This window comes from Schistocerca gregaria, chromosome 1 (genome assembly GCF_023897955.1).
Source record: "Schistocerca gregaria isolate iqSchGreg1 chromosome 1, iqSchGreg1.2, whole genome shotgun sequence".
Classification (NCBI taxonomy): Eukaryota; Metazoa; Arthropoda; class Insecta; order Orthoptera; family Acrididae; genus Schistocerca; species Schistocerca gregaria.
Window position 1 is genome coordinate 1,072,564,201 of NC_064920.1, and position 25,872 is coordinate 1,072,590,072.

General features: G+C 41.7%; 1 protein-coding gene across 4 annotated transcripts in view; it reads left to right on the top strand.

Annotated features, from left to right (window-relative positions):
• The window catches only part of LOC126314797 (putative inorganic phosphate cotransporter), a 239,165-nt gene that overhangs the window by 104,895 nt on the left and 108,398 nt on the right, over positions 1 to 25,872 (top strand). For all 4 annotated transcript variants that reach the window (XM_049992445.1, XM_049992443.1, XM_049992446.1 and 1 more), the window contains 3 exons: positions 2,258 to 2,481; positions 2,567 to 2,716; positions 13,068 to 13,200. In XM_049992445.1, coding sequence (XP_049848402.1) covers positions 2,258 to 2,481; positions 2,567 to 2,716; positions 13,068 to 13,200 — 507 coding nt within the window. The remainder of the gene's footprint in view (positions 1 to 2,257; positions 2,482 to 2,566; positions 2,717 to 13,067; positions 13,201 to 25,872) is intronic.

The window sequence follows — 25,872 nt, forward strand, 5'->3', positions numbered from 1 at the left end:
TGTTTTGATGAATGTGTTATCAGGCAGTAATCTGAGACAGTACGAGGAAATAGCAAAAATGGTTCAAATGGCTCTGAGCACTATGAGACTTAACCTCTGAGGTGATCAGTCCCCTAGAACTTAGAACCACTTAAACCTAACTAACCTAAGGACGTCACACACATCCATGCCCGAGGCAGGATTCGAACCTGCGACCGTAGCGGTCGCGAGGTTCCAGACTGTAGCGCCTAGAACCGCTCGGTCCCTCGGCCGGCGAGGAAATAGCAACTTTATCGAAATTTCACAGCTTTTGTCACTCAGTAATTGACTTGGTGAACAGTAAGAAAACTCCGGGAAAAACTGTTCTGTCTACGCCATTATTCTTAAAAGATGGCAGGATGGACGAATCCTCAAGGGCGTACTAGGCTACATAATTTCACAAAAGCCTCCTACATTTGACTTTTAAGAAAAATGAAGCATCACATTTAAAGCTGCCAGTGGTTTATTCAGACAAAAGGTGGGTTCATGAAAGGGAAAGGCGGGGCAAGATGGAGAAGCTAACTTTAAACCCTTACAAAAGGGTGAAAAATAAAAAAAAATCAAGTAGGTTTGATTATCATTTGTTTACTTAACCATTGAATTACAATAGCATGCAAAGAAACCTGCAAACGTGTTACATTTAGATAGAAATATCTCGATTTGAAACATATACTACCAATTCCCGTCTTGCCCCATATGCGGCGTAGGATGGGGAACTTGCATGAATTCTTCTCTAAAGCTTAAATAAGGACTGGAATAACGAAATCATGTGACGATAAAGTTTCGAAACGTGGTTCTGGGAATTGTAGACTCAGGTATTACGTTTTATTTAGGCATCTTACTTTCACATAGTACACAAGTGTGGACAGCATCGTCATCATTACTTTTTATTCCTGCACAAGTGTCGTGGGCCCAGCGTCCGCAGCAAATACACCGTATCCTGCGTCCTTCAGAGAAGTTATAGCAGTATAAACATTCTTCACTATCTTCCTCATTGTCATTCGACCTCAGTTTATTATCTCTTGAGCATGAAGGGGTGGTTTAAACGTCAGTAACTTTCGTCACTTTTTCGTTGTCATTATGTCCTTTTGGTGTTATCCCAGGTTTATTATACTTGTGTGAGAAGAGTTTTCGGTTACATGCAGCATGTTTGGGGACTCCTTTTCGTTTAATTTCTTCAGATAGTTCACTCCTATATGGCGATTCCGTTAAAACAACTGGCTTTCCACGCATGTTAGATGGTTTCCTTTTGTTTTTTTTTTTATCCACCTTTGGAATAGCTAACACCATTTCAGGGCTGGTAACCTGAAAGTTAGACGAAACAGAGGCTTGATGGTCAGTTGTTAATTGTTCAGGTGTTTGATGTCATGAGAACATCTCTGGTATTTGGTCTTCCGTTTCTGTAACTTCAGATGTGTGAGCTTGATGTATGTCTGTAGGTGAACAGGGAAGGTAATCACTTTCTTGAAACACGTTTCTGTTTACAGGCCAAGTGCCTGTTTTCCGAAACCCGTTCACTGCTGTGGACATTGTAGCTGAATGACTGAACGCTTTGCACAATAAACTTCAACGTCTCATGTACGTGTTCAAAACGCGCAGCGAGGTAAACACATGAGACGATAAGAACGTAATGGTTGGACAAATAGCTGTCAGCTTATTTTACGCCTAGATGAACACTATTTAGTGAACATTGACTACTGACATAGCAGTTTAGTGTTAATAAGGCGTACTACTCAGTGCTATATATAAAATCTGGACAAATGTTCACGAAACATGTTTTAGGACCTCGAAAGGTGTAAAACATTGCAAATCAGTACAACAATTGTACGTACCTTGAAAAGCTCATAGAAACCAACGCGAAACTAAGGTTCAGCAATGTCAACACACTGGGACCTGTGTATTGATGATGTTGACGTAGGTATCCACAGATGGCAGCACTCTAACTAGATTATAGCCCTTCCCCGTCTTACCCAATCTCACCGTCTTGCCCTGCCTTCCCCTACTAACATGAATAATCGTTTTCCGTTTTCATTGTAACAATGACCTAGAGGCACATTTAAAGGCACTGTTGTACAAATGTGTAGCCTGTGACAGTTGTCTACTTGTAAGAATGCCGGGTTGTTAACGCTCTTCTACTGCCATACGAGTTTCTCAGTGGCAAACACGACGGTGCTGCCACCGTGTGAGTTGTCAGGTAACAACTGTACATTGACTAACTGGTTTTGTTCCTGTCCACTAGGTGGCCAGATGGGCACGGTGATAGCGACTGTGGTGTCCGGAGTCCTGGCCCAGAGCGCGGCAGGCTGGCCCTCCATCTTCTACATGTTTGGAGGGCTGTCCATCATCTGGGGGGTGCTCGTCTTCTTCTTCGGAGCAGACTCTCCCGCCAAACACAGATACATGTCCCCGCAAGAACTGTCCTACATTGAAGAATCAGTAAAGTGTGTCTCACAGGACGAGAAGGTACCGTAGAACATATCCTACTCAAGTGATTGTATATATTATGTTTGCTTCATTAGCTGGGTACAGCTTTGGACTATGTTTTCAGAAATTACCGACGCCGTGGGTCTCTCTTTTCACTTCCATCCCTTTCATCGCCCTCGGGTTAACCCACATGGCGCAGAACTGGGGATCCTACACACTGCTAACTGAGATACCTACGTACTTCAGTAACGTTCTGAAGTTAAACATCACCGCAGTAAGTAACACTATCTAATACAATTCAAGATAACTGCTAGTGGAAATAGTCTTAGAGAACCTGCGAGTGAGCCTGCCGGTGTGACCGAGCGGTTCTAGGCGATTCACTTTGAAACCACGCGACCGCTACGGTCGCAGGTTCGAATCCTGCCTCGAGCATGGATGTGTATGAAGTCCTTATGTTAGTTAGGTTTAAGTAGTTCTAAGTTCTAGAGGACTGATGACCTCAGATGTTGAGTCCCATAGTGCTCAGAGCCACTTGAACCGTTTGAACCTGCGAGTGCGCAATTCTGGTACCGTGTTTGTAATTCAAATCTGTATTCTGATAGCGACAGTCGCGTCGACGCTTTGTGTAAAACAATGGACTCGCTCTGGTATGGACGGCGGCTCTAATCCCCGGGCGACCATTTTGATTTAAATGTACCGTAGACCTTCTCAGTCGGGATGGTTACTCTGAATCCTATGAAAATAACACGACTGATTTACTTCCTAAATCCGGGCTTGTGCTTCAACTCAAATGACGCCCCTGTCGACAGAACATGAAACTCGAATCTGTTTCCCTTCCTATCACTACGTTTACTAACGTGTTACCTATTAAGAAATTAAAAGAAAGCAGTACTAGATGAGATATTACATATATACACTAAAACTGTCCATGAAAATTGCTACACCACGAAGTTGACGTGCTGCAGACACGAAATTTAACCGACAGGAAGAAGATGCTGTGATATGCAAATGGATAGCTTTTCAGAGCATTCACACAAAGGTGGCGCCGGTGGCGACAGCTGCAACAAGCCGACATGAGGAACGTTTCCAACCGATTTCTCATACACAAACAGCAGCTGACCGGCGTTGCCTGGTGCAACGTTGTTGTGATGCCTCTTGTGAGAAAGGGAAATACGTACCATCACGTTTCCGACTTTGACAAAGGTCGGATTGTAGCCTATCGCGAATGCGGTTTATCGTATTATTGCTGCTCGCGTTGGTCGAGATCCAATGACTGTTAGCAGAATATGGAATCGGCGGGTTCAGGAGGGTAATACCGAACGCCGTGCTGGATCCCGACGGCCTCGTATCACTAGAAGTCGAGATGACAGGCATCTTATTCGCATGGCTGTAACGGATCGTGCAGCCACGTCTCGATCCCCGAGTCAACAGATGGGGACGTTTGCAAAACAACAACCATCTGCAGGAACAGTTCGACGACGTTTGCAGCAGCATGGACTATCAGCTCGGAGACCTTGGCTGAGGTTACCCTTGACGCTGCATCACAGACAGAAGCTCCTGCGATGGTGTACTAAAGCGGAAAGGTCGGGGAAGAAGGCCAGTGTTCACTCTGTCTGCTTGCCGGGGGTGTCATCCGAGTTGTGGAGGAGGCCCTACCGGGGGCGATAGAAGGCACTGGGTGCACCCGACTGCAAATTGTTGCTCATGTCGGCACCAGTGACTCCTGAAAGTGTTTCATGAAATGGTATGTTAAATGTTTTCAGTACCTGTGCCGACACAGAGGGGAATGAAACATCACTGTTTCGATACAATCAGTCCGTTACAAGCACATGTGGACTGAAACAGCCTTATTTTGAAACAACGATACAGTTTCTGTGTCTGGCACGAGACCGAATCTGGTCCAGTTATCCGAAACAGGGGCGGAATGAAACACCACTGTTTCGAAGCAGTGAACCGTAGCCGTTCCGAAACACTCAAACAGTTCCACGTATCGATACACTGTATCGAAACATAGAAACAGTGCCCAAGTCTAATGCCCAGGTGTCTAAAGGCCTTTATTACGGCCAGAGGTGGTTGTTCAGGGTACTGATTTCTCAGGATATATGCACCCAAATTGCGTGAAAATGTAATCACATATCAGATATAGTATAATATATTTGTCCAATGAATACCCGTTTATCATCTGCATTTCTTCTTGGTGTAGCAATTTTAATGGCCAGTAGTGTATATACACTGGAGCGCCAAAGAAATTGGTATAGGCATGCGTATTCAAATACAGAGATATGTAAACAGGCAGGATACGGCACTGAGGTCGGTAACGCCTATATAAGACAAGTGTGTGGCGCAGTTGTTACATCGAAATTTGGAAATTTGTGGTAAGGACGTATGGGACCAATCTGCTGAGGTCACCGATCCCTAAGCTTACACACTATTTAATCTGATGATGTCCCATTCTCCTTGACCCGCACCGCCGTACTAGGCAAGGTCATTGCGGAGGTGGTTTGCCATTGCCTTTCTCCGACAGTAATGGGGATGAATGATCGTCATTAAGACGACATCCCAACACCCATTCATCTCGAGGGAGGTGAAAATCCTTGACTTCTCCGGGAATTTAACGTGGGACCCCGTGCTCGGGAAGCGAGAAAGATACCGAGAGACCACGAGCTGCTGACGCATTTAATCTAACTTAAAGTAACTTACGCTAAGGACGACACACACACACACGCACACATGCCCGAGGGAGGACTCGAACCTCCGAGGGGGGAAGCCACGCGGAGCAGACGCCTAGACCACGCGGTTACCCCGTGGTGTTATAATCGGTGCACGAGCGATGGGACACAGCATCGCGGAGATGGCGATGAATTGGGGATTTTCCCGTCTAACCATTTCACGAGTTTACCGTGAATATCAGGAATTCGGTAAAACATCAAATCTCCGACATCGCTGCGGCTTGAAAAATATCCTGCAAGAACGGAACCAACGACGACTGAAGAGAATCGTACAACGTGACAGAAGGGCAACCTTACCGGAAATTGCTGCAGATATCAAAGCTGGGCCATCAACAAGTGTCAGCGTACGAACCATTCCACGAAACATCATCGATACGGAGTTTAGGAGCCAAAGGCCCACTCATATACCCTTCATAACTGCACGACACAAAGCTTTACGCCTCGCCTGGGCCCGTCAACATCGACATTGGACTGTTGATGACTGGAAACATGTTGCCGGGTCGGACGAGTCTCGTTTCGAGTTGTATCGAGTGGATGTACGTGTACTGGTATGGAGACAATCTCATGAAGCCATGGACGTTGCATTTCAGCAGGGGAGTGTTACCGGAAATTGCTGCAGATATCAAAGCTGGGCTATCAACAAGTGTCAGCGCACGAACCAGTCCACGAAACATCATCGATACGGAGTTTAGGAGCCAAAGGCCCACTCATATACCCTTGATGACTGCACGGCACAAAGCTTTACGCCTCGCCTGGGCGCGTCAACATCGACATTGGACTGTTGATGACTGGAAACATGTTGCCGGGTCGGACGAGTCTCGTTTCGAGTTGTGTCGAGTGGATGTACGTGTACGGGTATGGAGACAATCTCACGAAGCCATGGACGTTGCATTTCAGCAGGGGAGTGTTGAAGCTGGTGGAGGCTCTGTAACTCTGTGGGACGTGTACGTTGGAGTGATAGGGAACCCCTGATACGTCTAGATGCGACTGTGACAGGTGACACATACGTAAGCATCCTGTCTGATCACCTGCATCCATTCATATCCATTGTGAATTCCGACGGTCTTGGGCAATATCTGAAGGACAATGTAACACCCCGCACATCCAGAATTGCTACAGAGTGGCTCCAGGAACATTCTTCTGAGTTTAAATACTTCGGCTGGCCACCAGACTCTTCAGACATGAAGATTGTTGAGCATATCTGGGATGCCTTACAACGTGCTGTTCAGAAGAGATCTTAACCCTCTGGTACTCTTCCAGATTTATGGAGGATCCATGGTGTCAGTTCCCTCCAGCGCTACTTCAGGCATTAGTGAGTCCATGCCACGTCGTGTTGCGGCACCTCTGCGTGCTCGCGGGAGCCCTACTTGATATTAGGCAGGCGTACCAGTTTCTTTGGCCCTTCAGTGTAGATGCAGCTAGACTGGCGAAAGGGTGTGGTGCGTGCAAGTGGTGACACAGGCGAGCATCGCCCGTGAGGAGGTGACGACTGGAGTCGTTTGTTTCGCCCAGTAGACGACACTTTCAGTCCCTACGTTGGCGGGAGCGGGTGGCCACAAAATAAACCGGCTGACAGGAGGGCGGCAGGCAGTCTGGAGTGTTTGCAGTATCAGCGGGAAGGATACGGACGCTTGGCTGTTGCAGGACGCTGGTGGTGTGAGTTACCGCCAGGGCGGCAGTCAGCGGCCAGAAATTCATTTCACGGCCACAAAATACATAAAATCCTTACCATTATGGTGTCCGCCCCGTGTGGCTGAGTGAAGCCGCCACGGTAGCTCGGCGTGCTCGGTCAGAGAGCTGGTTGCAACAACGAACAAAACTGAAGGGAAAAAAAGGTGGTTAGCGCGACAGAATGTCAATCCTAAGGGCCCGGGTTCGATTCCCCGTTGGGTCGGAGATTTTCTCCGGGCAGGCACTGGGCGTTGTGTTGCCGTACTCATAATCATTTCATCCCTACCGACACGCAAGTCGCCAAAGTGCCGCCAAATCGAAAGACTTGCACCCGGCTAATGGTCTACCTGACGGGAGGCCCTAGTCACACGACATTTACATGTTACCATCATGGTCTCAAGTTAGGAAAAAACAGCAAATTAAAGACAGAAACGAGATGACAATGTGCGTCTAAATGCCCTCTCGATAGACAACATGGTATTTAAGATATTAAAGATGTAATATTCAGAAACACCAATTGACTTAATAAGTTTTTAATACCTTAAGCGATTTGACAAGGCAAAGATTCCAAACACAACGTTTGAACAGCTCTATCGAAATACAGTTTTACAATTTTTATCAATATAATACATTTTGAATTATAGACAGGAATGTTCGTTCCAATAACTATCAATGTACAGGGTGTTTATAAATGAATATCAGGGATTTAACGATTTATAATGTGTATTATATTAAACTTACAGTTATAAATGATATGTCAAATGAAAGAGCAACTCAGACAGTTTTACCAAGAACCTTATAAATGTTCAATGTGAGCACCATTTGTCACACGGCACACGTCAGGTCTATAGCCGAGTTCCTCCCAAACGTTGATAAGTGTGTCTTCAGTGATTGAAGCAACAGCTGCTTCCATCCGGTTTCTTAATTCAGGGAGGTCTGCTGGTAGCGGAGGCACGTACACACGATTCTTAATAAAGCCCCAAAGGAAAAAATCTCATGGCATTAGGTCGGGGGAACGTGGAGGCCATGCAAAGCAAGCCATGTCATTGGGCCCCTTGCGGCCTATCCGGAACTCGGCTATAGACTTGATATGTGCCGTGTGACAAATGGTGTTCACATTCAACATTTATAAGGTTCCTGGTAAAACTTTTTGAGTTGCTCTTTCATTTGACATATGATTTATAACTGTACGAATAATGTAATAAATATTATAAATCATTAAAATCCCGATATTCATTTATAAACACCCTGTCTTTATCACAAAATAAATTAGACTATAGAGATATCCATAATCATGCGAATTTCATCGTGTTTAATGATAACTGATAGCAGTTTTGTGGATTTTTAAAATTTCACACAAGAATTCTGATAAGTTAGAGCAGTTTCGACATTTATTACAGGAACTGTAACTTTTTTGCAGAATCGCATCTGGAGTTGCACATATACCGCTTGCTGGTCTGGTGAAATTTAAATTTTCAGCAGAAACTCTTGGACTTGTAAAATTTTACAACGTGGTGAACAATAACTTTGTATAGCATTACGCATTTTTCCACAGTTATGCACAATAATTTTGGTGTTGAATAGTAACGTGGTCAGGTGCGCTTAGCATTTAGCTGTTGCGAAAGAGTCGCTTTTCATGTTGCTTTCACGCTCTTTAATAAACATTTTTAATTCTAAACGTCAACTAGCTCGTGTTTGAAATATTATTACACTACTGGCCATTAAAATTGCAACACCAAGAAGAAATGCGGATGATACACGAGTTTTCATTGGACAAATATATTATACTAGAACTGACGAGTGATTACATTTTCACGCAAATTGGGTGCATAGATCCTGAGAAATCAGTACCCCGAACAACCACCTCTGGCCGTAATAACGGCCTTGATACGCCTGGGCATTGAGTCAAACATTACTTGGATGGCCTGTACGGGTACAACTGCCCATGCAGCATCAACACGATACCACAATTGGTTAAGAGAAGTGACTGGCGTATTGTGACGAGCCAGTTGCTCGACCACCATTGACCAGACGTTTTCAATTGGTGAGAGTTCTGGAGAATGTGCTGCCCAGGGCAGCAGTCGCACGTTTTTCTGTATCCAGAAAGGCCCGTACAGGACCTGCAACATTCGGTCGTGCATTATCCTTCTGAAATGTACGGTTTCGCAGGGATCTAATGAAGGGTAGTGCCACTGGTCGTAACACATCTCAAATGTAGCGTCCGCTGTCCAAAGTGCCGTCAATGCAAACAAGAGGTGACCGAGACGTGTAACCATTGGCACCCCATACTATCACGACGGGTGATACGCCAGTATGGCGACGACGAATACACACTTCCAATGTGCGTTCATCGCTATGTCGCCAAACACGGATGCGACCATCATGATGGTGTAAACAGAACCTGGATTCATCCGAAAAAATGACGTTTTGTCATTCGTGGGTTCATCATTGAATACACCGTCGCAGGCGCTCCTGTTTGTGATGCAGCGTCAAGGGTAACCGCAGCCATGGTCTCCGATCTGATAGTTCATGCTGCTGCAAACGTCGTCGAACTGTTCGTGCAGATGGTTGTCTTGGAAACGTCCCCATCTGTTGACTCGGGGATTGAGACGTGGCTGCACGATCCGTTACAGCCATGCGGATAAGATGCCTGTTATCTCGACTGCTAGTGATACGAGGTCGTTGGGATCCAGAACGGTTTTCCGTATTACCCTCCTGAACCCACCGATTCCATATTCTGCTAACAGTCATTAGATCTTGACCAGTGCGAGCAGCAATGTCGCGATACGATAAACCGCAATCGCGATAGGCTACAATCCGACCTTTATCGAAGTCGGAAACGTGATGGTATGCATTTCTCCTCGTTAGAAGAGGCATCAAAACAACGTTTCACCAGGAAACGCCGGTCAACTGCTGTTTGTGTATGAGAAATCGGTTGGAAACTTTCCTCATGTCAGCACGTTGTAGGTATCGCGACCGGCGCCAACCTTGTGTGAATGCTCTGAAAAGCTAATCATTTGCATATCACAGCATCTTCTTCCTGTCGGTTACATTTCGCGTCTGTGGCACATCATGTTCGTGATGTAGCAATTTTAATGGCCAGTAGTGTATTTGACGGCACTGACCACGTTCCTGCCTGCTGTTAACTATTATTAAGAACTGTATACCGGCTTATTCATCATATGTGCGACTGTCCCCTAGACGCCAACGTTGGCAAGTAACATTAAAATCGGCCGTGGACTTAAACCCACTGATGTTTCAGAACCTTATACTAACAATTGGAATCAAGTATGTTACAAAGTCTAGAGCCTGTTGATGAGTTGTATTTGCGCAGTTGTTAACAACGACTGAACGGACAGCGAAAGAAATGATCAAAAGAGAAAAAAAGCGAACGTTGTCATAATATTCTTGAGGATCAATCACGAAATTTGAGCAAAATTAGAACATCCTATTCTGTTTCAAAAGGAACGGTAGCTTAACTTTTTGGAGGAGCCTAAAATTTATACTGACAAAAAGCGGGTCCAGACCTAATTCTGAATGAGCAGAAAGAGTTCGGTTGGAATGCCTATTTCGACATGTACGTAGACTTGTGAAGATGATGATAATTATATATGGATGACCAAGGCAATAGATGAGAGAAAGTATGCAATTGGACATCCGTAAGATGTATGCAGCGCCCAAGTTAAAATTTCGTTAGCCCGCATCTCGTGGTCGTGCGGTAACGTTCTCGCTTCCCACGCCCGGGTTTCCGGGTTCGATTCCCGGCGGGGTCAGTGATTTTCTCTGCCTCGTGATGGCTGGGTATTCTGTGATGTCCTTAGGTTAGTTAGGTTTAAGTAGTTCTAAGTTCTCGGGGCCTGATGACCATAGATGTTAAGTCCCATAGTGCTCAGAGCCATTTGAACCATTTTTTGAAAATTTCGTTGGGCGAGCACACGTCCGCCGTGTTCGAGGCAAATTTAGTTCCCTGCCTCCACTTCTCTTTGTAGTCACTGGTGCCGTCTGCTTGCTCACTCACCGTTCAATTTGGATTTAACTAACTTCAAATAGTTTATGATAGCTTTATTTTTCTCAAAAAAATAGTAAACAGCGGCGATTCCTGTGTACACTAGCAGCAACAAGAAAAATTTTGGTAGAAATGTGGTCACTGAGATAGTTTTTGATAGTAGGCCTGCTTATAGCCTGTAGCCGCTGTCGCCACCTATAGATCGCTCTGCCTGGATTTATATACAAAAACGTGCACTGTGTTCAGAAGCAAATCTACTAAAATTTGGGGAAAGTAAAATATATCTTCATAGGGCATGTGAAACATACTGCATCGTCACGAAGCCTGGGGTTGCAGTACTGAAGGCTGAGATTTGGCCAGTGTATAGGCTTATAGTGCTTGCTAAAAAAAAATTAATTTTACTGTCAGTTTCCCTCTTGCATTTCTTAATTTTGACCAATAGAAAACTATTTTGATTTACATAGTTCTAGATTCAGTGTTGAAATCTTGTTTCCAAGTAACAGTATTTAGTTTAGTAGGAAAAAGTTTTCTGAGATGAATTGTGGTTACAGCAATTACCGTTTAGTAAGTCCGCAGCTCTTGGTCTCGCGGTAGCGTTCTCGCTTCCCGAGCACGGTGTCCCGGGTTCGAGTTCGATTCCCAGCGGAGTCAGGGATTTTTCCTGCCTCGAGATGACTGGGTGTTGTTGTGTCTTCTTCATCATCATCATCATTCATCCCCATTACGGTCGGAGGAAGGCAATAGCAAACCACCTCCACTAGGACCTTGCCTAGTAAGGCGACGCGGGTCTCCCGCGTCGCTCCCCTACGCTCTGTAAAGGAGTATGGCACTCATCATCATCATCATCATGATGCGAGGGAGTAGTTATACCTAAACTAGTGACCCACCTTGGCTTTGCATGGGTAGCACTAAGTATCTATGGCTAGACGACATGTCAAGCTTAGGGGTAGTAAACTGTATACACAAACTTTCCTTGTGAATCAGTCTATCTATTGATGAAAACCTGAATCAGAGACTAGCTGTCACATACAGATAGAAAAACGCAGGGACTTCAAATTAAATATAACACTGAGAAATCTGGGATGAACTAATGACAGTATTATGAAAAGGGTAAATTACTACTCATCATGCAGAAGAGACCTTGAGTCACAGGCAAGCACAACAACAAGACTTGTATGCACTTAAGTTTTAGACCAAAAGGCCTTCTTATAAAGTAGAAAGCATGCACACATTCACACAAGCACATTTCACATACACATAACCACTGTCTCTGTCCGCTGAGGCCAGACTGTGTACGGCATCTGTGTCTGATAGTATAAGGAATCTGTGGGAGGAGGGGGTAAGATGGAGGCTGTGGTGTTGAGGGGGAGGGATAACAGCGAAGGGATGGGGGAAGATGTGCTGCTGCTTGTGGGAACGTGCACGGGCGTGCTGGGTATAGGGTAGGCCGATCCAACTTATAATAATTTGTTACAATATCTTTGCTCCTCTACTGCAAAAGAAGACAAGTCTGTTCCAGTTGTTCAACGCTTACCTACAACTTTGCAATATCTCTCTACTGTAATAAATTATTATGTTTAAAAATTTGCACACTGAGCACACTATTATAACGACGTGTGTAGAATTTTAATTTTTTACACTATGATGGGAAGTCGTAACATTTAACAACGTTGCCATTTTCATAATGGCATGTGATCTTTGACTGATACGAGAAGAGCTACAGCACTGATTATTTCTCGCTCAAAATGAGCTACATCAGAATTCTAACAGGGAATGGGCTTTTCTTTAACAAAGCCAAGAGTAAACCGTCAAACTTATCTGTCAAATCGAAACTGTTTGTCCGTTGAAATTTCTTTCACTCCCTCCTCTGTTGGACAAAAACGTAAGCAAAGTCAAATAATTTGACAAACTCGCAAAATTTGACAAATTGTTTGATTATCTGAGGGGGCTAAGATTCTTCTTGGGCACTTTACCTGACAGAAAAGTTATTTGTGGACGCAGGCAGGAGTATTATATACAGGCAGTATAAATGAACATAAGTGCACCAATCAGTTTCAGATTCCTTGTTCTCAAATTTCTTAAGAAAAAGAGATTCATTTGGCCTTTGATAATAATATAACTTAACTCTGGTTTTGGAAGTAACTTGCTGTTGATAATATTAATCTTTCTGTAATGTAAATACTCATGATGCATACAATCTGTTTACTATTCTCTTACAGAATGGAATACTTTCTGCGCTACCGTACATTGTAGCCTGGGCCGTTAGCCTTGTGGCTAGCTGGATTGTAAACTTTGTGCAGAGGAGACAAATGCTCAGCACTGGAGCTTTGAGGAAAGTGATCAACACATTTGGTAAGAAAATTGACGTTAATCATACTCTATCACTTTTGATTAGTATCCCTGTAAACTAAGTAGGCGTGATAAAGTCTTTGTATAATAATTAAGAATCACCTAAAGTACATGCTTATCAACAGCATATAAATTTTTGAAACACAGCCATAAGGTGGGTTGCATGAGGCACATTTTCTTGTAATAAATGCTAAATTCTCTGACTATTCCATTTTCCGAATTTTTTAATGTGGTAAAAGGAGTGTTTTTACAAGCATCTGACAATTCCATTTTTTGTGGGAACTTAAGGGAATAAAACAAATGAAGGGGTCGGAGGGATATAGTCATAAGCCACATCGAACTAGTTTTGAGATACAGCGAGTTTAAAGTTCCACGGAGGTCTGAAAATATTTAATACGAAATAGAAACCTTACTTCTACTCCAAACACTTGCTTAATACTTGCGAAGCATGTTGTTACATAGTCAACTCTCTGCATGCTATAAAATATTAATTTTAGAATGATTCCAATTAAGGTGTAGTCAACGATTGCTTATGACTATATCTCCCAAAAAATTGTTTAAAGCATGAAGTATGGATTTGTAAGATTTTTTAAATAATCTTACACAGCAAGCAGAAAATATAATTTTTACACATTAATATATACATTTCAGGTATCTGAGATGTATAAATTACTTTTCCATTGATACAGTTACATCTAGGAAGTTCCTCTACGTCATCATTGTCACGTTATTTCCAGTACCTGACTGAAAGAAATCTTGATTTTCTGTATGTATGTATTGCATAAGAGGCAGTACGTCATCAATTTTTTCCTGGGTAATTGGTAGTGGCTTTCTGTACTTTATTGGCAGCTGATATGGATTTGGCTTAACCAGCCTTCCTTTCTTCTTGACACGGATATCCACTGACATTAAAGCTCTGATGTCTGAATAAGAGCGCTTTACACTTAGCCTGAAGGGATCTTCAGACTCAAATTGAGTAGCGTCACTGATGTGGTGGGGATCTCCAGACGTGGACTCTGTACATTTTGAGATCAATGTCGTCAGGCTTTTCAAAGTTCTGAAGTCTTCTCTTCCCATTTTAGTTACAATGAAATGTTTTGGACTCGCAGATTTTATTACGTCTGCCCATTCATCTGGAGTGTACACTATTGGACGTCTGTTTCTTGCATGCCGTTCAGTGCGACTAAAATCACGATTGCAAGGTAGCATGGTCTGACCTACAACAGGGAAGTAATGCTGGACAGAATCAAATCTTTTGGTAGCAACAAGAGACCTTTCCAAAGCAATAATAGTCCAATTCTGTGCCTGACCCTTGCAGTTGTCTGTGATTATGTGGAGATGTTTTGTCTGAGGATTAGTTATCTCCAAGTACTTAAATAAACAGCTCCCAATCTCATCTGAACCCCGTCCTTGATCTTTCTCGCTTCACAGAAACATATAACCCTAATTTGTTACACAGTTGTGGATACCACAGTTTCTGTCCATATTTTCCTCTTGTAAAATGCAGGACCAACAGTTAGTTTAGGTGTGGGGAACGTTTGCTGCATGTCCATTGCTATCACATGCTTTCGAATTTTATTTAGCTTGAGCAGTTAAAGATGGAATCATATTTTGTCCTCTATCAGCCTTTTTGAGATGCAGTTCATATTGTTGTTTCTTTTCTATGATTTCTTCTGCACATAATTCTGGGTTATTTATTGCAATCAGAAATCCATAAAATTTTGAACAGGTGTCGCTTTTTGGTAGTTTGAAGCCTATGTCAAATTGAGATACAAAATTTCTCTGAATTTACTTTCAGATACTGCAGGAACCTGCTTTTTCTTGAAGTATTCTGAGTTTTTATCTCGAAATAAGAAAGCAGTTGTGAGATCACAATCCAAATACATTTTGTTGGGGTTCTGTTGCCTACTGTAATGCCTGTTATATTTCGGTATGGCGTTGAGAAATTCTCTAACACTTTGTACAGCTTCGTCTTGAAATTTATTTGGGTAGTTTCCACGTTTTCCTGAAAGAAAAAAAGATGAACTTATATCCTCTTCCTAATAGAAATATTTGTGTAGTACTTAGTTTGAGTACATCCCTAACTTATAGCACAGAGTAATATACAAACCTCTTCCAGCTTCTTTTGGCACTGTAAATCCCTGCTTTATTTGATGTTGCAAATTCCTCATTCTTCGTGCTTGTATCTATAAGCCATGACCCTTAGGAAAGCTTCCTTGGAGAACATGACTTCTATTCCGCATACCCTCAGATTATAAGAAAATGTAACATCCCTGGATGATATTTTCTTGGAAGTCTTTTTTGGATAGCTTTGAAAGAAATTATGACAAATAGAACAAAATGAAATAAATATACAAAATATTAAGCCATTTGTATTTAAATAGTGAATAAACCTCCACTTTTTCGGTCCCATTTTCATACAGCTCATCAGGTAACTAATCTGGGCATTAAAGTTTCCTATGTCCCCAATTTAATGAAAAATGTTTTCTTCCTCTCCAAGCAGTTTTGTGAAGCATTTATTTTAAAAAGTACAGGGACTCCCTATAGTAGCAGTCTGAACAGTCTTGTGGGTTTTTAAAGACTTATACTGCTGACCAGCATTTTGTCGACATTTTGCTTTATTTTTCTTCCACTGATCAATATTTCGCTTTCTTTTCTCTGAGGCTTTGGTTTTTCAGGTGATTCTTCATTTATTCTACAAGCTATAATATGAAGAGCAAAATAGTCTAAGAATTTGCGTGAGATATGAGATATAGTCATAAGCCACACTAAACATTAAATTTCGATAAAATCGCATTAATGAGAAAATATTTTTTACACATCTTTTGTCTTTGAAACTACATTATTACACCATTAAGCAGTAATATAAATGTGCCCATCAAGTTTCATCATTAACACACAGAATGACTGTCAAATGCGTTGTCAATGTTGAGAGAAACAAAATCACAAGCCACAGGAAATTAATCACCACAAATAAATCGTTTTATATACTTACCGAAACGTCAGCTGTGCTGGAACTGCTGGTCGGTGGATGCCAAGATTCATCACTGTCAGGATCCAAAGGGGAAAGCTTTCCACTTCTACTACTGCATGTGTCAAATATGAGTTGAAGACCCGAAGACGCTTCAGACGTTCCTTACCCACCTGCCATACTGCTGTGGCTTGTGACTATGTATCTTCTGAAACTACCACCAGATGGCATAGCATAGAATTGCACTCCGTCATAGCCTGCCATCAGTTGCACTAACATAAAACTTTTTCAACACATTGGGAAGAAGACATTGTTAAAAATGCCGCAACATGAAAAACTCAATTTCGTGAAAGTTGTGGCTTGTGGCTTTATCTCTCCGAGCCCTTCAAATATATGTCATGCCACGCAGCCTTCACTTAATATCACCTGTTAGCCAGCCTGATATGAAGCCCACATACACGAAAATTATTCTAATGTACGTCGCACAGTTTTATAATGCAGTTTCTTTGTTTAGCAAACTGTCTTTTTGACATTGCTCCAGTGCACCACAAGAGTACTATTTGCTCTACCCGCCACTGAGTTAATGTGACCATTCTGTTCAAAATAAGTCATAAAGGTAGCAACCATTTTGGCAATTTACTAGATCGAAAATAATTTATTTTTATGTGTCTTACATTACTAGCAGATGTCAGCAAACGGTGGAACTAATAACATGTAAATTACAAAAAAAGTATTTGCCATCTAAAATTAATTCACTAGTAAAAGTGTTCACTCTATTTGACATATCTACGTTATTACTTCCAGGAATCCCTGAGATAAGGATGCCAGTTGGGACTCAGTTGTTACATTTTGATATTTATCTACATTTAGAGTCAGTTTCAATATTTCTGATAGGTTTACGCTTTATAGAATACGACTAAGTATTGATTTCCTTCATTCGTTTTTCAGATGATTGTCCTGGTAGATAACTGCTTCATTTCGGTAAATCATTAATGCCTACCACCAACAGTAATGGCTCTATTACACTTGTTTGTTCTCTGAAAATAAGTAACGAAAGCATTCGACACCAAATACATTTATTTTGATTATTTAAAATGCCTCACTTAATCGAAAATCCAGGTCGGTGTGAAACAACCGCAGTAATTCATTTTCTGTGTGAAAAAGTGGTGAAATTAGTTGAAATTGTTTCGCAGATTAGTGAAACCAACGGAGAGACTCTACGAGCAATCATGGATCCTTCCAGAGAGTTATAGAAGATTGGGACGTCAGCTGCTAAATGATCTATTACGTAGGACAAGCAGTCTTTATCCTCTTTTATGAATATATTTACATTCAGCCAGCTGTATTTATTGATTTTTGGCTACTTGTTATCGATTTCAAAGCAAAAATGGCTTCATTGTCAGGAACGTAGCGTGATGATGAACTTACTATACTTACTCGTACACAGGTGTGTTACGCCATCGTTCAATACTTTTATCCAGGCGGCTCGCGCATGCCCACACAGACGCGGGAGATAGCTGCGTTGTCAGGTTGCAAACGACGCACGCGCCAAGAGAACCAGCGTCATGGTATAGTATAGTTCGCAAACTTATGTTGAGGGGGGAGCGCGCAATTTATGAAGTTAAGCCACCACGGCCGCGTTAACCCTTTCGCTGCTACAGAGACGTGCTCCCGGCATTCCGCGCTGTGCGCGATTTTGTCATCACTGCACTGCACGCCTGTGCTGACACACAGTGTTCCGACTATTTTGACACTTATCATTCGATTTCTCAAAAATTATCTGGCCCAAAAATATGATTTTTACATATCTTCTTGACTGATACCTTCCCCCCATAAATGACTTAATTTTGTTTCGATGTTCAACACAGTTATTGTGCAGCATTAAATGTAGTAAACCATTGAACAAAATTTTGAAGAGTTTGCAGAGGTAAAAGTCCATAGCGTATACTTTCCGTATGGTCGATTTTAGTTGTCATAATGTTGAGAATGTATAACAATATCTCATTTAATTTAAGTACCAGAAAGGTGTATGTAATATTGAGAAATATTCCGTCTTTTGCGACTGTAATAAAATTTTATTTATACCAGAGTCATTTCGATTTTTTGCTAAAAAGTTCTGATTAAAACAAAGTTGGCGAAGTACACAGAACTGAATTGTGGAAGTAATAAAACATAGAAAAAACTAAAATATATATTGTCAGTGAGGCACAGTGCGCAATAAACTTGTGTTTGTCACAACGGACAGCAAATACTTGCCAAAACATAGATCAGTCAACGAAAACATTGAATATGATGATGTTGCCAAAGCAGCGAAGCAAAGAATTGTGTCCGACAATCAAGTAGCTCGGCAACGTACGACCCGAAATTCTGCTCTAAATTATACTTTTAATACTGTCTCAAAAGAATATATCTCAATATGAATAGTAAAACAGCGACTGTGGAAGAGAAGATACACAAACAAAACAGATAACATGAATATTGTATATGTGCCTTTTCATTGTTTTTAATTGCTGTAAAAAGAAACATTGGAGGACAAAATTAGAAAAACCGCAAACTTATTATGATTATAATGAAGAGATGAAGCACTAGAAATTTCAAAAAAATTTCATTCAAACGAATAAAATTCATGAAGTAAGTCACTTCGATATTGTTTTTAAATACAGAAAATATAAAGCAGCGGACAAGGTTTGAACTCAAATCCTCTCACTTAGCAACTGAACAGCGTAACCATTACGCTAACGCATCTCGTCATTCAAGAGAGCTCCTGGAGGACTTAAACATGTCACTCAGAATACGAACAAACACTGTTGGTATGATTATGAATTACTCACGTTTCGTCGGAGTACAATAGGAAATAATGACCGCTGTTCTTTATTGAGAAGAGGTTCGTGAGAATGATACAAACACCTTTCCTTGCTATCGCCTGAATTAGGAGGCTTATTGCTTGTTTGGTTTAATTAATTAATGGAATATGAAGCAACTGTTATAAAGAATGCTTTTTTCAAACTTTCTATAAAAGAAAGTCTGCTATCAACACATTGCTTTTCTTCAATTACTTTATTTATGACTGAACGTTTTTAAAACTGAAGACACTCGTCCGTACTCTGCACTGCAGTCAAACTCTGGCAACACTGTTCTCTGTTCATTGGCTGATTGCGTTTTGTGACGTCAGATGCGCAGAACTAACCCAAACTCGGCCTTCGTCGTAAATGACGCGCACTTTAGCAACATCTGGTATGCTTGCACCATATTTTGTACTTTGAAATAAATCACAAACAGTCAAAATCAGCACAACAGATTGGAGGTGAAAATATTAATAAAAGAGAGTAAACAGCTTCTATTTTCGGTGGTGAAACTGTGATGAAATGAATGATAAGATGATCACCTAGAGAGTGTATTAATATTCATGATGATGCGTGAAATGTGGGACCACCTGTCATCTCTGGTGACTTATGCGGTAAGTTGACACAGAATGCAAAGGAAACGGATGCTTTACCATTTAGTTCCTATCTAGTCAGTTGACTCAAATTTCGGGATGGGTCCTTCATGAAATTATGGCAAAACACTGAAAGAAAACACTGGAAGCTGTGCCTACTATGGGTTCCAGAAATGCTGTCTGATGTACACAAAAACTGAGCGACGTGGCGCAATGGTTAGCACACTGGACTCGCATTCGGAAGGACGAAGCGTCCGGCCAGCCTGATTTAGGTTTTCTGTGATTTCCCTAAATCGCTTCAGGCAAATGCCCGTATGGTTCCTTTGAAAGGGCACAGCCGACTTCCTTCTCCATCCTTCTCTAATCCGATGGGACCGATGACCTCGAAGTTTGGTCTCTCCTCGCAAATCAACCAACCAATGTACACAAAACCAACGGAGTGGACAGTGCTTTGGATTTCCTTCAGCGTCAGGTAATGAATTTTTAAGCTGAACGGTCGCTGGAGAGGAAAAAAGTGTTTTTCGTATTACACCAGAAGTGAGACAACGAACAACTATATGGAGGCATTTAACTCCGCCGAAGGAACTGAATATCAAGCAAACAATTTCAGTCAGAAAAAGAGTATCTGTACTGTGTTGTGGTATAGACGGTGAATGTTTACTTATGGACGTTTTGCCTTTTGGTAATACAATGACTTATCACGCAACTGCCGTATCGTAAGTTAATAACATCCAGCAGCCAAAATGCGTAGCACGCTCAATAAAACGGCTTTTTCCGGTTTGCTTCATGTAGATGCCCATCCGCATACTGTAGAAGTAACACAAAACCTCATCACATCATATGGCTGGGAAGAACTTGATCACCCTCCATACAGTTTTGATCTAGCGCCCAGTGATTACCACTTATTAATGAAGAAAAAATCGGAAGTTATCTTTAATTAGTATTGGTGGAAATTGCGTTGAAAAGTATAGGTTTTCGTGTATTTGTAAAAATTATGTAAAACATGATTCGTATATCCTTTCTGTTGACGGCTCACAATCCGAAAATACGTTGTGTTTCGCTTATAAAAAAAAAATGCAGTCCAATCCTGCGTGTGCTCAGATTTCTTTTTTCATCAGTTTTCTGATTGGTTTGATGCGACCCGTCAGGACTTCTGTGCCAACCTCTTCATCTCAGAGTAGCACTCATACCCAACCTTATCGATTATAATTATTTGTAGTACATATTACACTCTCTTTCTTCCGCCATAGTACTTGCCCTCTATGTTTCTCCCCATTTCCACGGAACATATTACCCGATGTCTTTACAGACATCCTGGTAGCCTGTCCCTTGCTCTTGTCAGTGTTTTACACAGATTCTACAGAGGATGCACTAATTTCTTTTCTTATTAGCCTATTTAATTTTGAACGTCCTTTTGTAACATTGTATATGAAACGTATAGATTTTTTTTTTTTTTTGCCGTTTCTCTCATAGTCCATAGTTCGCTACATACAAAGCTGCGTTCCAAAAAACATCTCCGAAACTTCTCTAATTAGGGCCTATCTTTGATACAGATAAACTACTTTTATAGAGGTATGCTCTTTTTGCATATGCTAGTTTGCTTTTCACATTTTCCTTGCCTATTCCGTCATGGGTTATTTTTCTCTTCCCTTAGTCTGCTAAATGGTCTCCAATTTTTATGTTAAGTTTATCGTTAATCCCATTTACACTCTTCATTACTACTTTCGTCTGTCTTTCAGAAACTTTCAGTCCATGTCCTGCGCTCAAGTAGGTTGTTCATTCTGTCCAACAGGTCCAGCAATTCTTTATGACTTTCACTGAGGACAGTAATGTCATAAACGAATATCATTGATATCCATTCACTCCTGAACAATTATTTTATTTACATCGTTGGTTCTTCGATTGAACAGACTACTTCCGTGCCTGCGCGGATGAAATTCCTATAATTTGTCTGCAGTACCGTACATTCTAACAACTAACTTGAATAATCTTTTGGTGATTTTAAAAATTTCGAAGTAATGTTATCTATCCATTCTGCCTTGTCCGACAGCAAGTCTTGATACCCGGTTGTAACGGATTTTATGTGGTCAGTGTTTCTGAGCTGAATTTTCAGTTTAAAAACACTGAATCCTGCCAGTTGTATGCACGTCATCTAACTCTTTAAGTAAGTGGGTAAGATCCAGACAGCAAATCTAAAGACCTGGGGGTCAGCCATCGGTCTATTATAATATTCTTTCTGTCTCTTATTGCATCTGTTACCTCTGGCGATCGGACGAAGGCAAGCTGTACTACACAAAATAGGATCATACATAGTACATCACTGTGGTTTTCAAACCAATATGATCAGGCAAGCTGTACCTTAACAGTATTCGTGGCACTTAAAATACTGTATGCGAACGGTGTAAGTTGTGTTTCCAAGATGACCATTATGTTCTGGGTTTTTGACTATGTTTTAGTTTGTTTTATGCTTTTATATATACCGAAAACCGACGCACACTGTCCGATACCTACACCAGGATTCAAATCAACATTCACGACAAATTCGAAAAGTTATATAATCCTTAGAGCACAGAGTAAGGAGTTACTTGTCGCGGAAATATCCCATAGATGCGTTGCTGAAGAATGGATATTCGTCAGCTGGAATAAAAAGAAGTTAAGACAGCTACGATAAGATCATTGCGATGTACAGGCGTCTGTGGAATCCAGAGGTTTTCTAGCGTTCATTAAGGGCATTTCTGGCCACACAAGAAAAATCTTGACGAAACAAAATATCGCTGTAATATACAACCGGAAGGAACGTGAACACCTAACCTCTGCCAAGAATGATCGCAAAAAATCAGGAATTTGGAGGATTCCGTGTAGTTGTGTAGACAGCTAAGTAGTTAATATTAAAAGAACGGTCGAAAAAACGATTAGAAGAATACAAGGGAAACTTTGATTTTATCCATACTGCATGAGAGGTCGTGGTTGTGAATGTCAATGTTAAAAAATATATCGGCTCAACCACTTGTTTATAGTGTAAAACGCTGAGATTGACGCGTTTCGGAAGTCAAGCTTCCATCGCCAGAATAATAAAAAGTAAAAGAACCTGTTAAAACTTGCTAAAATGGAACATGCACCAGGCACAATAAAAATGATAATAAAATTCAAACATCGTGGCTTCCTCCCTTGTTGCAGCCGTGTCTTTCAAGGTGCATCTCCACATAGTCGTCAAAATATAAAAAACTCTAAAATGGTGTCGCCAATGGTGTTCATCATCTAACCACATGGCTCTCTCCTCTATCGTCGTAAACCGGTACCACACACTACGTAGCCAAAAACGACATTTTGAAACCAGATGGCAGTTGTAAGAGTCGAGGGGCATGAAAGGGAAGCAGTGGTTGGGAAGGGAGTGAGGAAGGGTTTTAGCCTCTTCCCTATGTTATTCAATCTGTATATTGAGCAAGCAGTAAAGGAAACAAAAGAAAAATTCGGTCTAGGTATTAAAATCCATGGAGAAGAAATAAAAACTTTAAGGTTCGCCGATGACATTGTAATTCTGTCAGAGACAGCAAAGGACCTGGAACAGCAGCTGAACGGAATGGACAGTGTCTTGAAAGGAGGATATGAGATGATCATCAAGAAAAGGAAAACGAAGATTATGAAATGTAGTCGAATTAAATCGGGTGATGCTGAGGGAATTAGATTAGGAAATGAGACACTTAAAGTAGTAAAGGAGTTTTGCTATTTGGGGAGCAAAATAACTGTTGACTGTCGAAATAGAGAGGATATAAAATGTAGACTGGCAACGGCAAGGAAAGCGTTTCTGAAGAAGAGAAATTTGTTAACATCGAGTATAGATTTAAATGTCAGGAAGTCGTTTCTTAAAGTATTTGTATGGAGTGTAGCCATGTATGGAAGTGAAACATGGACGATAAATAGTTTGGACAAGAAGAGAATAGAAGCTTTCGAAATGTGTTGCTGCAGAAGAATGCTGAAGATTTGATGGGTAGATCACTTAACTAATGAGGAGGTATTGAACAGAATTGGGGAGAAGAGGAGTTTTTGGCACAACTTGACTAGAAGAAGGGATCGGTTGGTAGGACATGTTCTGAGGCATCAAGGGATCACCAATTTCGTATTGGAGGGCAGTTGGAGGGCAGCGTTGATGGTAAAAATCGTAGGTATTGGGAGATGAAGAAGCTTGCACAGGATAGAGTAGCATGGAGGCAAATTTGAAAGGCTTCTATCCTCTTCTTGAATGTAACATTTATGGTGCACGTTTCACTTCCAAATAACGCTTTTTTGTTGATGGCTTTATCGGTCTGGATATTACGTTCTCTTTACTTATTGCGGTTCGATGCTTAATCCAATTCTCTCAGCATCACCTGAGTTAATTCCGATCTTTTTTTTTTTTTTTACTCTTCCAATGCCACCGGCCTTGCCGCAGTGGTAACCCCGGTTCCCGTCAGATCACGGACGTTAAGCGCTGTCGGGCTGGGGTAGCGCTTCGGTGGGTGACCATCCGGTCTGCCGAACGCTGTTGGCAAGGCGCTGAGGCAAACTGAGGCGTTACTTGATTGAGAAGTAGCGGCTCCGTTCTCGTACACTGACATACGGCTGGGAGAACGTTGTGGTCACCACATGCCTCTCCATATCCGCATCCAGTGACGCCTGTGGACTGAGGATGAGACGGCGGCCGGTCGGTCCCGTTGGGCCTTCCAAGTCCTGTTCGGACTGCCTTTAGTTTTAGTTTTTTATCCACTTCTTATAAGCTCCTTTCAAATCATGCATTGTGTTCCATTTAACGTACAAATCCTTTGGCGTTTATGCTATAGGCAATATTTTTTTTTTTTAATTTCCTCTTAGAGTCTTTTTCAGCTTACTCTCCTTTAGTTACCTTCGTCTCTTACAACTGTAGTCCAGATCTAGATAATCGTTTACTCTCTGTATTTTATCCCTTCTAGTACTTTCAGAAATTCAATTTCAGTTTTAAGGAATGGCAGTAAACTAGGGTTGTCTTTCATCAACCTGTCTTCTAAGATAGGTCGCAGGATCAGCAGTCGTTTCATTCTTCTGTAGATATTCAGTGTTAATATTTTATGACCGTTAGTTATTAAATGTGTGTTTCAGGGACACTCACTACAGGCAGCAACCAACTTTTTTGTAACACAAATTATTAAATTTTTATAGAGGTCTGGCGTATTTCACCTGTCTGGTGTATCCTCTACCCGAGGTAGGACAATTCTATCAAGGCGCGTTCTCCCACGGATCTTAATAATTCTGGGCAAAACTCGTATACTGCAGGAACCTTGCTTCTGCTTATAACTTTTTGTAAGCTTTCAAATTCTTCTCACCGTAGAGCATTGCCCATTTGAGCTTCACCCATGTCAGTAAGAATGCAATGGGCTTACGGGACGAAATTCATGCGACTAACGCCAGAGAGGACCAGCACCTGAGAGGACTCTCTCGGCTTCCCTTCCCAATCCTGTTCCCTCACCGCCCCTGAGGCGAACACGTTCTTGGAAGTAACTGTATCAGAGAGCTTATAAGACAAAGCACACTCACATATTTTGCTCTTCCAAGCACCGCTCACTATTTTACTGCCCAGTCCCTTATTTTTCGAGTACTTGTTTAACCCTCCCCCTTTCTTGGATATAGCCCAACCAACACACACATATTTGGATCTCCCATTCACAGACCATTATTTACCATAGCTTACCACGAAACAGCCACTCTGTATGTATCCCAGAACCGCCATCTTGTCGTCACTTGCAGAACCCACACAGATTTGTCAGAATTCGCAGAACCTACACACGGCGTCATCATTATCATCATCATCAGCACACACACACACACACACACACACACACACACACACACACACACACACACACACACACACGCACACACATACACACACACACACACACCTCTCTCTCACAAGAAAATTTTTCGGGTCCTACTTAAGCCACGCCTGTTTCTTGAAAACAGATCAATCAGAGCGCTTCTAAGTCATCAAATACTCTGTTATAAAAGTTCAAAGACACATGACAGGTGCACCACTTCAGTAAAACGAGTTGAAAAATCCCATTTGATAGAAAAATACTGGGCTGAGATTGAGAGATTTAAATATCTGTACACTGGTTGAGAAGCTCTGTGACTGGCCAATTTCCACGAAAGTGGCGTTGTTAAAGAAGAAATTGAAAAATGCGATTGGACGATAAAATGTTGAGTCGGGGTTTGAGGATCTAAATACGTATGTGTTGGCTTAGAAGTTCTCTGATTG